This window comes from Sinocyclocheilus anshuiensis, unplaced genomic scaffold (assembly GCF_001515605.1).
Source record: "Sinocyclocheilus anshuiensis isolate Anshui unplaced genomic scaffold, SAMN03320099.WGS_v1.1 scaffold1425, whole genome shotgun sequence".
Lineage (NCBI taxonomy): Eukaryota > Metazoa > Chordata > Actinopteri > Cypriniformes > Cyprinidae > Sinocyclocheilus > Sinocyclocheilus anshuiensis.
The window spans coordinates 1,002,197-1,015,950 of record NW_015551044.1 but is presented as its reverse complement, the minus strand read 5'-3'; the positions used below and the strand labels follow the sequence as shown (position 1 = coordinate 1,015,950).

The 13,754-nt window shown below is 40.4% G+C and overlaps 1 protein-coding gene across 1 annotated transcript in view; it reads right to left on the bottom strand.

Moving 5' to 3' along the window:
* Positions 1 to 2,590, bottom strand: part of LOC107661589 (CD59 glycoprotein-like) — a 28,121-nt gene extending 25,531 nt beyond the window's left edge. The window contains exon 1 of the mRNA XM_016451247.1: positions 2,541 to 2,590. Within this exon, the coding sequence (XP_016306733.1) occupies positions 2,541 to 2,589 (49 nt within the window). The 5' untranslated portion in view covers position 2,590. The remainder of the gene's footprint in view (positions 1 to 2,540) is intronic.
* Positions 2,591 to 13,754: the final 11,164 nt, after the last annotated feature.

The following is a 13,754-nucleotide window of genomic DNA, read 5'->3' as shown; positions in this document are numbered from 1 at the left end:
CAGAAAATATGCTGCACACAAATGAATATTTGGGTTGAACTGTTCTGGAACAGTGTTGTAAATGCAGCTTAACCACTGATTTCTAGTTTTGTCCTCTTTTGGAAGACCAAACAAAGTAGTTTCGCTTTCACAACGTCACACACAGCGGCCTAGAGTGAGCGGGAGCCGTGGCCTAGAGTGAGCGAAGGCCGGCTTGAGTGAGCAGAGGCGGGCGGGCTTGATCTTCTTTATGCACCAAGAGCTTGTAACACTCCAAAGAGAAAGGAAAAATTGAAATCGCATCATATGATCCCTTTAATGACAAGCAGGCGCTGAGGGATATCTCACTGTGGTTTTTGTTGCAATATAATAATAGGTTTCAAAAGGAGGTTTTTGCCCTGATGCCATAGAAGAACTGTTTTTGGAACAGTGAAGCTGAATGTGAAGGTCGGGCATGTGCAGAGAGGGTTCTTTGGGTACTCAAGCCCCTGCCCTTTTTTCAAAATTAACCAAAAGTGCCCCTCTCTGAACAATTATCAACTATAATATTGTGGTCAATAAAACAAAATGCATTTGAATTATAATTATGACAATGTGTACAAAACAGTAACAAATTGCTGAAAACTTGGATAATACCTGTTTATTTTTACTTGCATCTGTCTGTCTTGCATTGCTATAGATTGTGTGTAAGCAAGTTTGAGGTCTTCTTAATAAATCGTTTGAAATTTTTTTTATTTGCAGAATGCTGAACACAATTACGATGTATTGTTGATTCCATTTATAGAGACGTAGGCCTATTTGTGGTGCTCACTGCAGAGCCAAATTGGTGGAGCTTGACCTAGTTATGGGGTGTGGTTGGACCTTCAAGCTCCACCCATTACACTGAGAGAGATGGGCTGGATGTCAAGCTCCGCCCACTGGCTCTGCAGGGGCACAGCCGCTGAATTGCACCTATACAGATGAGCCAAGTCTGCTAGTTTCACACAAAAAGATAATGAGGAAAAATCAGACACAATTATTTGTTAATTATTGATGAACATAATGCAGTACTTAATATATTTCAGACTTCTCTGAAGCATGACAAGCTTTAGTAAATATAAACCCAGAAGAAAAGTGATGTAATATTGTTTCATAACATTTAAAATCAAACAAATCACATAAGGACACTAGAGATAGTACAGAAAAAGTACAAGCTCTATATTCAGTACAGTGTGTCTCAGTGTAGAATGTGAAGAGCTGCTGGATTCAGTGCAGCAGGATGAAGGAGAGCAGAGAACAGCAGAGGAACAGGAAGCTCTGAGTGATTCTCTCAGCACTGTTACACAGGTTCCCTGAACAACATGAGATGACCTCCGCACTGCTAACCATTGAATCACAAATTTCTTTAGAGATACAGCCTTTTACAACCCTTGGCTGGCCTCGGGAGTTCCCTGATGAAAAGACAGAAAACAAAGGTTAATTCAGTCTAAGCTAGCAATTGGTATCATCTGTATCAAATGTTTAAAATGATGATAGTGAGACAAAAATAATGACTTGAAACTTCTTTTTCCTTCAGATTCTTAGGTGTTACTGTAATGCAGCCGTCTTCACTGCCTGAACAGCTCATTATGTTTGAGCAGCTCTTCTCATCACAATAGTAACATTTCTTTCCATTAGAGACCATAGTTCTGGGATCTACAGGAGGAAAAAAAAGTATTCTTTTATTTTATTTTCTGTACAAAATATAATCTAATAAATCTAATGAAATAGCTCTATTCAATCATGACTGCCAAGCTGCACCCTGCCTTTAAATGTCCTTTGGAAGTAAAATAAGTGTTGACTTATAGAGAAGATATTCATTTGCATATTGTCAGTAAAGTGCAATACCTGGAGCATATTGGGCGTTACACCAGTCTGTGTCACAGCACTCTATGACATTCCTTAGAAAGCCAACATTTTGGGAACCACTATGACAGTTATCAAAACAGCCTTTACCCCTTGACATAGCAGTAATGCCCCCTAAAACATGAATGATACAGGAAAGGCCACATTGCACATTATTTTGACGGACAGTTTATTTATAAATATGTCAAAGAAGCAGCGAGAGTTAAAAACATACAAACAAGCAAAACTCACAGCTACAAATCAAAAAATGAAAATACTTTTATTTTCTTTTTTTTCGTTACAAACATTTAACAACCTGAGAGAAAAACTAAATAACAGAAATCAAGAATATATCAATTCTGTCTGTTCTATGAGAAGTTACATTTCCACTGTTGCAGCTCCAGTAAATTATAATAGCATCTTCATCAGTCAGTTATAACAGTGAATTTCAAAACATCATAATGGACTTGCCAACTTGTTCTACTACTGTGTAACTCATGCACTTGGAAAAATCTGTGGGGCATGTGTTTACCTCTTGATCTGAACAAGAAACATCCATAGGACCACTACCTCTGCTGCACTCATAACAGCTGAGAGAGTGTCCTTTAGTAATAAATGAGAGAGACAGTGAAAGAGAAACATTGATTTTTTAAAAAAAATTTTTTTAAATAAATCAATCAAGCTATTTGTCTTTGTACCTGCAGTGAAAAGAACGAACAGAAGAAAAACTGAGATCTGTAGATCCATCTTTGATCAGGAGGTGAATGAAATAACTTGCCTGTTGCAGTGCCCATTTTATAGCTTATCAGAAGGGGAGGGACTTTGAGAAAAATTTAAAAATGAAACGTTTAATGTAAATAACCTTGAAATGAATAGGTCTACCTAATCCAGTTTGTTAACAATAATGACAAGACATTAAAATAGCAAAATTGATCATACTAAACCTCTGTAATATCAGAATCAGATTTTAAAAGGGCCTGATTGCTGAACACAGAACTTATGGAACAGAACTTTCTTTATAATGGCCAAAAGCATTATTATGCATTTTTTCCTGCAACATGATGCAATATATATATATATTTATTTACACCCCAGTTTGACAAATTAAGCTACATCAATGTATTTTACAACTTAATACAGGCTGACCAAAAGTTAAAAAAAAATTAATGATAATTATTATTTTTTGTTGTTGTGAACAGGTAGTTCTGTATAAAAAGAAAGTCACAGGAGTGAAGCCTCAGTGATGTCGGTTCGATATAGCATCTATTGGAAAACCTTAAAAGACTGAAAGATGCAATAGCAGCAAAGGGAGGATCAGCTCCCTATTAACACTTGTGGTTCTGAATTCATTTACACAGTAAGCGTTCAACTGGAGCATATGAGAGGTCAGGTGTTCACATGCTTTTGGCCATGTGTTATCTTGAACTGACACATAAATGGCAGTATTATAATTATTTTGTAGTAGCTTCAGTGAGGACAAAGACATACATTAAAGAATTTACCAAAATAGCAAAATCACCTTGATCACCTTCATCAAAAGTTAAAATCCTAAACAAGTTATTTGTCTGAACATATGTATGATAATTTCAGGCATTCTCATTAGCTGCACAAGCCTGAAACATGTTAGATCAAGTGACGTCAGTTAACCTTTAGTCATTGCATGCGATGGTCAATTGAGTTTTCATCGCATAGTGAAATGGGTGTTGTGGTTTTTGTTGCATAGTGTTCCATAGTGTTTTTAGAGGGGGAAAAAAAAAATTCACAAAGCCGTTAATAAACTGAACGCCTTTATCCCTGTATGATAGTCAGTCTATATTTTATAGATCAATTTAACTTTTATTGTTACAATTTCATCTAAAAGAGCTCAGAATTACAGAAGAGAAGCATCAGTGTGTGCTGTGCGTCACAGTGCAAATGTGGTCTGAATGTGGTGTGTGTGTGTTTGTGTGTGTTTGTGTGTGTGTGTGTGGTGCATGTAAGTGGAATGTGTGAAATGAGTGTCTGTGGTTGTGTGGGTATCACTAAAGAGGAAAAACAAACATGGTAACCAGAATGCTTCTTGTAAGTCTTGTAAGTCTCTTTATGGTTTAGTTTTATATCGTCATATTGTTACAATACTGTATAAAAGGAAGCATATATAAATTGATGCACATTCTAAAAAGAAGATTACATAGTGGTAATAGACATCTGAAAAGAAACTTTATTTTATTTTATTTTTGTCCTGTGTATTTTAACTTATGCGCTATTTTTCATTTATTGCTTACATGGAACAGCATTTACCATACAACACACATAAAATACTATAATTCTGAATATATATTTATTAACATGAACATTTTTATTACTTATATAAAAATTTATTTTATTATTTTATTAATTATTTATTAAACCTAGAAAAGTTCCTGTTGGCTGGTTGCTATGCTTTTCTAGGGTGTTCCGAGTTGCTAGGCATTGCTATAATTCCAATAATTACAGTAATGACTAATTCACTTCAGAGAACTGTGTGTGTGCGTGCACACGCCTAATTATCCATTTTTGGTGACAAATTTGTACCCAGACGTGAGCTAAACCTGGCAAAACCGTCATTTGGGGACGTCCTCATTTTAGTATGGTATAAAAATGGGTGACTGGGCTAGTTTTGGGGTTGTGGCTAGAAGGGATACAGCTATGGCCGGAAAATAACAATAAATTAAATTTGCTTCCTATTAGATGTTTTTATTAATGTCTACTCTACACCTACCCCAACCCTAAATTTAACCTTACAATAATGCAAATATACAGAAATTAATAACCGTTGTTCAGCGTGACAAAAACTGCACAATATTGAAGTGCGCATGCCCAGAGCAATCTGGTCGTAGCTGTATCGATATCAAGTTTTGGCTGTATCATTTATTTCCCTAACCTAGTTATGGCCGTGATTGGCTATTTTAAGTACCAATTGGGCTGATTCCTTTGACATGTTCAATACGTAGCCTGTGCATAGCCACGATTTAGCTCATAGTCAGAGCAGCTATCTGTAGCCCACTTATAGTTAAACCTGATTCACTGTAGGTTTTGGCCATGGCAGCGCATGATGTTCTATTGTTTGGCTTTGACATTTGGAAAATCCATCTCCACATATCTGCACTTTTGCTTCACAGGTAACCTCCTGAGCAGATGAGCACGTGTAACACTGGAGAGAGTATCCTTAAAGACAGAGAGAGACATTTAGTGGGTTTCAAACAGGAATGAGGTTAGGGCTGACCTCCAAGAGGAAGGTAGCCACAACAGACGCTTCCAACTCAGGTTGGGGCGCCCTGTTGGAGGGCAATCCAGCGTTTGGCTCCTGGTCAATCCTGGAGTGGCATCCGTACATCAACTGCCTAGAGATGCTGGCGGTTTTCTTAGCCCTGAAAACCTTCCTTCCGACCTTGAAGGGGCACAACGTCTTAGTCCGGTCGGACAGCATGACGGTGGTGGCCTACATCAATCACCGGCTCCGCCCTTTGTTTGTGCAGCTACACAAACGTGAACAAATCAGGCTTCAGTACAGAGTAAAACAGGAGTTTTCCCATACACAATGCTCATCCCTTATCTCAGGGAACCGAATTTACGTCAGTAACCGGGGCGTTTTTCTAGTGTACAAAAAAAAAAATCTGCTGCCACCTGGTGGTAAATTATGCTAAATGCAGTTTTAAACATCATTCAAACAAATTTTACAACATTTTGTAGCATTTCCAATGGAGAAAGACCAGTTTTAAGTACATGTTCTAATATAATATTAATTTGTCAATGCAGCAGAAATGTCAGACATATATAGACAGATATATAGTCTATCTTTGTATTACCAGTCTTAAACTAAATCAAATCCAGTGTTGCCAAGTGCTCGGTTTCCCCGCAGACTTGGGCTAATTTTATACTGCGGGTTGTTTTTTGTCTCCATTAAAGATCGGTGTTTCCTATTCGAATGAATAGGATATTCTCCAACTTTAACAAAACTGTTAAACTTGAGTTCAAAACCTAGTATAATACAAAAATTAAACAAACAGAAATTTGATACATTTCTACAGTAACACCACATTGAAATATATTGTGAATTTTTAAAAAACAAATACGATCAAAGCAATTTGATATAGTTGAACACCTACAAAAGTGTTAGTCTTTCAATTTCATTACCATCTACACAAAAGGAGAAAACTTAGGAATAATTTTTGAATTGTAATGTAATACGGACTATGTAACATATACTGCAGTGAATTATAAGCAGTAGAGAACTGTCATTCTTGTTTTGTAATGAAATTTTATGAAAGCAAACATTGTAAAATGCTACCTGTTGTCAGTGTTTTTAGGTCTGTGTTTAATGAGTGGCAGTTTGTTGGTTGAAAGCCTTTGCTAGTGTTATGGAAGAATGAGTTGATCTGAGACATGAATGAAGTGTTTCAGTAGTTTTTAGTGCATTTTGGATGTGAAATTAACTGCTGTTCCAAGCTGAATTGGTCATGAATTGGTTAGGAGAACTGTGAGAAGAGTTTTGAAAAAATGACTTGAGAAATTAAGTATTGAGAAATGTGTCCTAGCAACTGTAAAACATTGCAAATTACAATTCATATTATGTTATAATCATTTTAGGAAAAAAACAAAAGGAATTTTGGCATGCAATTGTAAATTCTGTCCAGAACTGAAGTAGCAGTTCTGTGATGACTGACAAGCTAAATATAATTTAGATTTGCTGCTCCAATAAATGAGAGCAGCATCTAAAGCAGAGCCGGCGGGGCAGAAAACCAAGGCGGAGCCAAGGCAGAGCAGAAAACCAAGGCGGAGCAGGCGGCATTGAAGACCACCAGGGCGGAACAGGCGGTGCTGAAGATCACCAGGGCGGAGCAGGCAGATCAGAGGACCACCGGAGCAGAGCTGAAGACCGCCACAGCTGAGCAAATGGGTCTGAAGCCCTCCACGATGGAGCAGATGACCACCACAAAAGAGCAGATGGCTGGTACAGTAGAGCAGAAGGTGGATCAGGCATAACTGGAACAAAGAGCACAGAGAGGTTAACAGCGGCCTCTGTTGCTGTAACAAGGCAGGTAGAGTGATTACGGGCGGCCTCCATAGCCGTGACAAGACAGTCAGAGAGTTCACAGATGGCCTCCATAGCCATGACAGGACAGGCAGAGAGTTCACAGACGGCCTCTATAGCAGTGACAGGACAGGCAGAGAGTTCACAGACAGCCTCTATAGCAGTGAGAGGACAGGCAGATCGTTCCCAGATGGCCTCCATAGCCGTGACAGGACAGGCAGAGAGTTCACAGATGGCCTCCATAGCCATGACAGGACAGGCAGAGAGTTCACAGACGGCCTCTATAGCAGTGACAGGACAGGCAGAGAGTTCACAGACAGCCTCTATAGCAGTGAGAGGACAGGCAGATCGTTCCCAGATGGCCTCCATAGCCGTGACAGGACAGGCAAAGAGTTCACAGATGGCCTCCATAGCAGTGACAGGACAGACAGAGAGTTCACAGATGGCCTCCATAGCAGTGACAGGACAGACAGAGAGTTCACAGATGGCCTCCATAGCAGTGACAGGACAGACAGAGAGTTCACAGATGGCCTCCATAGCAGTGACAGGACAGACAGAGAGTTCACAGATGGCCTCCATAGCAGTGACAGGACAGACTGAGAGTTCACAGATGGCCTCCATAGCCATGACAGGACAGGCAGAGAGTTCACATGCGGCCTCTATAGCCATGAGAAGACAGGCAGAGATTTCACAGATGGCCTCCATAGCCATGACAGGACAGGCAGAGAGTTCACAGATGGCCTCTATAGCAGTGACAGGACAAAAAACACAGAGAGTTCAGAGACAGCACTTGCGGCTGTAACAGAGGCATCAGGAAACAGGGAGAGTTCCAAACTAGTGTCTGTGGTAGAAACAGAGGTGACAGGGAACACCGAGAGCTCAGGGGTGAGTGCTGCTGCTGTTTTAGGAGCAGCCGAAGTGGACATCACTGCCATGGGAGGTTCTGCAACGGAAGTTGCCACCTCAGGGGGAACTGGAGCTGACTCAGTTACTGAAGCGGACTCTGGAGCGGGCTCTGGGACTGGAGCGGTCTCGGAAATGGATTCTGGAACTAGAACAGGTTCGGGAGGTTCTGCAACGGAAGTTGCCACCTCAGGGGGAACTGGAGCTGACTCAGTTACTGAAGCGGACTCTTGGCTCAAACTCAAACCAACAGAGTCCAACAACAGTGGTGGATCCTCCACCCTGGATACTAATTGTGGACACCTTGTGACTGCTTCAAGGGCTCTGGATGTGGCTGACAGGATTGTAGAGGGATCAGGCAGAACAGCCACAACAGGGCACGGCTCGGGAGTGGCAGCTGTGACAGGAAGAGATTCTGGAACGGCAGTCATGACGTGACTAGACTCTGGATCACAGGACAGGCAGAGAGTTCACAGATGGCCTCCATAGCCATGACAGGACAGGCAGAGAGTTCACAGATGGCCTCTATAGCAGTGACAGGACAAAAAACACAGAGAGTTCAGAGACAGCACTTGCGGCTGTAACAGAGGCATCAGGAAACAGGGAGAGTTCCAAACTAGTGTCTGTGGTAGAAACAGAGGTGACAGGGAACACCGAGAGCTCAGGGGTGAGTGCTGCTGCTGTTTTAGGAGCAGCCGAAGTGGACATCACTGCCATGGGAGGTTCTGCAACGGAAGTTGCCACCTCAGGGGGAACTGGAGCTGACTCAGTTACTGAAGCGGACTCTGGAGCGGGCTCTGGGACTGGAGCGGTCTCGGAAATGGATTCTGGAACTAGAACAGGTTCGGGAATGAATTCGAGTACTGGAGCAGGCTCTGGGACTGGAACGGGCTCTGAGACAGATTCAAGGGCTGGAGAGAGCTCTGGGGTAGACTCGGGGACTGGAGCAAGCTCAGGAATGAATTCGGGGAATAGGACGGATTCTGGAACAGACTCTGGGACTAGAGTGGACTCGGGAACAGATTCGGGGACTAGAGTGGGCGCCACCACCTCGGGAGGTTCTGCAGCGGAGACTGCCAATTCTGGGGGAACTACGGGGGTTTGTGCGACCCATACACACAGAATGGTCGTAGCCATAACTGGCAAGACAGAGAGTACATTGTCTATTTCCAGGACTGATGGCGCTGTGCCTGGGGAACTGGAGGGAGTAGCGGCCTGCAGGCTTGAGAGCATTGAAACCGCAGTGCTTGAGAACACTGAGACGACGGTTCTTGAGAGCGGAGAGTCTGCATTGCTTGTGACCGGAGAGTTTGCGTTGAGTGGAGAGTCTGTGTTGCTCATGAGCATAGCGACCCCTGGAATGCCAGCAGCTCAAACCAACAACAGTGGTGGATCCTCCACCCTGGATACTAATTGTGGACACCTTGTGACTGCTTCAAGGGCTCTGGATGTGGCTGACAGGATTGTAGAGGGATCAGGCAGAACAGCCACAACAGGGCACGGCTCGGGAGTGGCAGCTGTGACAGGAAGAGATTCTGGAACGGCAGTCATGACGTGACTAGACTCTGGACCGGCAGCCATGATGGGACGAGACTCTGGATCGGCGGCCATTTTGTGGAAAGTCTCTGTCCTGGTAGCCATTTTATGAAAAGTCTCTGGGGCTTTAAAGTCCTCTGCCTCTCCCACAGTGAAAGGAGAACCACATAACAAAAGAGCATAATCCATAATGTCCCTCAAACTACAGTTAAATTTCTCTTCAGGTAACCATGATTTTGTTGGTTCAATAAGTCCATAACGGAAAAGGTCCTTTAAAATAATCTCATCAAACGGCACTTGGTAAAACAACTCACAGAATTGATGAACGTAATCCTTAAGAGATAGATCATTCTCCCGAAGGTGCAGTAGCTGGTCCACTGGGTCCATGATTGGCCTAGAATGCTCTAAAAGCCGCTGGCTTGCCGTGGAGTGGGGATCCAATTGCAGGCTTTATTAAAAGAGCGTGGTCAAACAGGCAGGGTCAAACACCAGCAAACAATATATATCCAAGGTTGTCCAACAGAGTAATCCACAGAAGAGGCAAAGGTCAGGGCAGGCAGCAAACAAACATCAAACAGATCAAACACACGAAGGCAAAGCTAGGCAAGCCAAGAAAAGGAAACACGGGAATGAAACACGGAAAAACAAGAGAACGTTACAGTCTATACAATCATCAACGATGTGTTTCTTCTACTTCTTCTTTTAGTTTTCTGGCAGTTAGAGGCCCAGTGATGTGTTTGAGTGTGTGTGTATCTTTTATAGTCCTTCTAATATGAGGCAGCTGTGTACTGGTAATGAGTGCTGATGAGTCCGGGCAAAGGATTATGGGTAATGGAGTCCTGGGTGAATGGTAAAGGTCAGGGATGGAGTGCCCTCTGGTGGAGCTCATGGGCACTCCAGTTGGTGAGTGTGACACATTCAATATGCATTTCCCCACCCCAGTTTAAAGGTGGGGTATGTATTTTTTCCTAGCTTATGCAGGCTGTTCTTTAAAGGTGGGGTAAGCGATTTTTCAAAAACGCTTTAGAAAACTGATTCGGGCTGACTAGCAAAACAAACTTGTAGCCAATCAGCAGTAAGGGGCGTGTCTACTCATCATGGGGAGGAGAGAGTGCTCAGTGCACAGGACGGACATTAGCCGAGCCGAGCGACAGAAAGATAGAGATGGCAGATAAAAAACAGAAGAGAAAAACGTCTGAGGAACAAAAGAAAGCTTACGATAAGGCAAGAAGTAAGACACGTGTAAATTTTGGATCAGCTTTCCAGCGCTGGAGAGAACTCAAGGAGCAGGAAGGCCTGCGATCGGACGCCGAGGTTGCTTTGTTTCACAGAACTAATATATGCTGGCTTTTGCTTGAATATCAATCGTATTTGCAATTGTATTGTCGTTCCCTTCAGCTATGATAAAGACACATTAATTTCCATATCCTATAAGTCTAGAGCGTCTAAACCTCCTCCACTGTCTGTTTCAAGCGTCAGCTCCCAAAGTGTGTCCGAAAAGTAAGATAATATGTTTAATACAGCAGATAATAATACAGCAGATTCCGCCATAATCATTGCCTGGGTTGCGTACGTATGTGTGGGGCAGAGCTATCAAAATAGGGGCGAGACCCTTTTGGGGTAGGGGCGTGTTTGTTTTGGTGATTTGAAATATCAACATTGGCTACCAGAAATCACTTACCCCACCTTTAACAATTTAATACAATAGAACCCCCCCCCCCCCAAAAGTGTGCTAAAATTACCATTGTCTTTTGAACAGGTAGCACTTCAACAGCTAGCGAAAAACAGTAAAAAATGTACCTGCACGTACACACAATGCGTGTTTGATTCTTTGATGTCAAATTGCAATTGCAATCATGAACAGTTTTTTAAATATGTTTGATGCATGTTTTTGCAGATATTCCATCCCCTACAAACGAGAAAAAGTCCATGCTGCACAATCTTAAAGGGTTAGTTCACCCAAATAAATACAATTACATGACAATATAAATATATACTTGTACTTAATATTATCATTACATTTACATTTAGTCATTTAGCAGATGCTTTTATCCAAAGCGACTTACAAATGAATATCACTTAGTAATGACAGTTTTGATCAGTAATGACATATTATCACTTTCACAGTGACTGTAAATTTCCACATCACACTAGACTTACCAGTTACTTGTTTCACTGTTCCACTGTGTATTTGGAATATCCACCTGGACATATCTGCACTTCTGCTTCACAGGAACCCGTCTGATCAGATGTGCATGTGTAACACTTGAGAGAGTATCCTTAAAGACAGAGACAGACATTTAGTAACATCTCTGTGCACCAAATACAACGTTAAATACTTGCTGTTTTTGTACCTCCAGAGAGAAAAAGGAAAAGAAGAGCAACAGAGACATGCAGATCCATCATGTGTCAGGAAGAAAATTAAATAACTGTTTCCATTCCTTTTATATCTGTTCAGAAAGGGGTGGGTTGAGGAACCTTTGTGAAGTCCTACACAGACACATTCAGACACCCTGTAAATGCTTTATTCTCCAGGATAATGATCAGTTTTTAATAATGAAATATGCACAATGAACTTAGGCTAAATTATGGAAAACCTTTCTACATAAACATAATTAATTTAGGTTTGTACAATAAGAATGAAACCTTATTGTTAAAAGAATGAAAAATGATATATATCTTTCAAACAAATCTTTAATGTTTATTTCAAGTTCAAGTTTATTTATTTGTATAGCACTTTTCACGATACAAATCGTTGCAAAGCAACTTTACATCAAATTAAGTTTCTACAATATTTAGTGGTAGCTTATCAGTGGTGACTGTCAGTTAATGTACATATGGCAGAAATGTATGGAAAAATCTATTAAAGACGTAATCATTTAAAGACGTAATCAAACAGACTTTGAAAAAAATATGATTCCCAATGCACACAAACTTCCCAGATTACTGAGTGCCCTGTTGGTTACAGTGTTTACTTCCTTTTTATTTATGTATTTTTAGATATTTCTTTATTTGTGAAAAATACTGTAATAAGATTACAGAAATAATAAGTTGTCAAGTATAAGTATGTTTATTTTACAAATTTATTTTTTAATTCATTTTCAAATTACTTCAAATGTCTTAATTATTAATTAAAATAAAAATTATATATATATATTGGCTTTATATTGGCCATTGGCCACCCTGCTCTCTAAAACAATATCGGTCGACCACTAGTTTTGTGGTTACCATTTTGCTGAAGAGTATAGCGTGTGGTCATATAGGTGGCTTCATGGTGGTATATGCAAAATTAACTATATTGCAATGATGCACTAATGCCAGTGAAAACTAATATCTTAACTAATTCTCTAAATTACCAAGTTAAGTAAGTTATATTTAGTATATGCTGTTGGTTTGAACTGAAATAAATAAGATTAATTGGTTTCACTCAGTTATGCTGAAATTAGATGGAACAATTTAATTTTTTGGAGTGATCATCTAAAAAAAAATGCTACAATTTGTTAAGTTCCTCTAACTCAGTGTAGTTGTTATATTTATAAAAAAAACTATACAAAAAAAAAAACTATAAAAGATTCATGTAATCTCAAAAAGATTTTGCATTGCTTTTTTAATCAGATAGATAGATAGATAGATAGAAGCTGGCCAATCACAGCACACCTTGCTTTTCAGACTGATGAGCTTTGTAAAAATCGACGCGTTTCAGTAGGTGGGGCATAGAGGAGAAACAATAATGTACAGTATGTGGAAAATAATGTGTTTTTTGAACCTTAAACCGCATAAACACATTTCATTACACCAAATACACAAAATAATGTTCTTTTTAGCAGCATCATATGACCCCTTTAAGTTACACTTACATATTTGTCACTATTATCCTCTTCACCTGTAGAGGGGGCACAAACATAAATTATAGCCACAAATCTGTACGTGCCCATTACACCCAGGTTTAAAGCTGCAGTCTGTAAGTTTTGCCTCTTTGTCACTATCTCTGTTTGAAAACCTGCAATTGCATCTGTTTGCGGAATTATCTTCCTTTCCTGGGTTGTGCACCGGCACGGCTCCAGCGCGGATGAATCTAATGTGTGGCTTTCAGTCACTGCACCGGTGTGGATTCTGCACTTTGTATTCGCGCCGCGTTTGTACATATGGAGAGAGGGATGCCTTAAACTTCACTGCTACATTATCACAATATCACTGACTAAATAATTGTGCAAATATCAAATTACATTTACAGTTAGTAATTTAGCTGACGTTTTTATCCAAAGCGACTTACAAATGAGGACAATAGAAGCAATCAAAACTATCAAAAGAGCAACAATATGCAAGTGCAAATGACAAGTCTGGGTTAGCTTAACACAGTACATGTAGCAAGGTTTTTTTTTTTAAATAAATATATATATAAATTATACAAACTGTACTG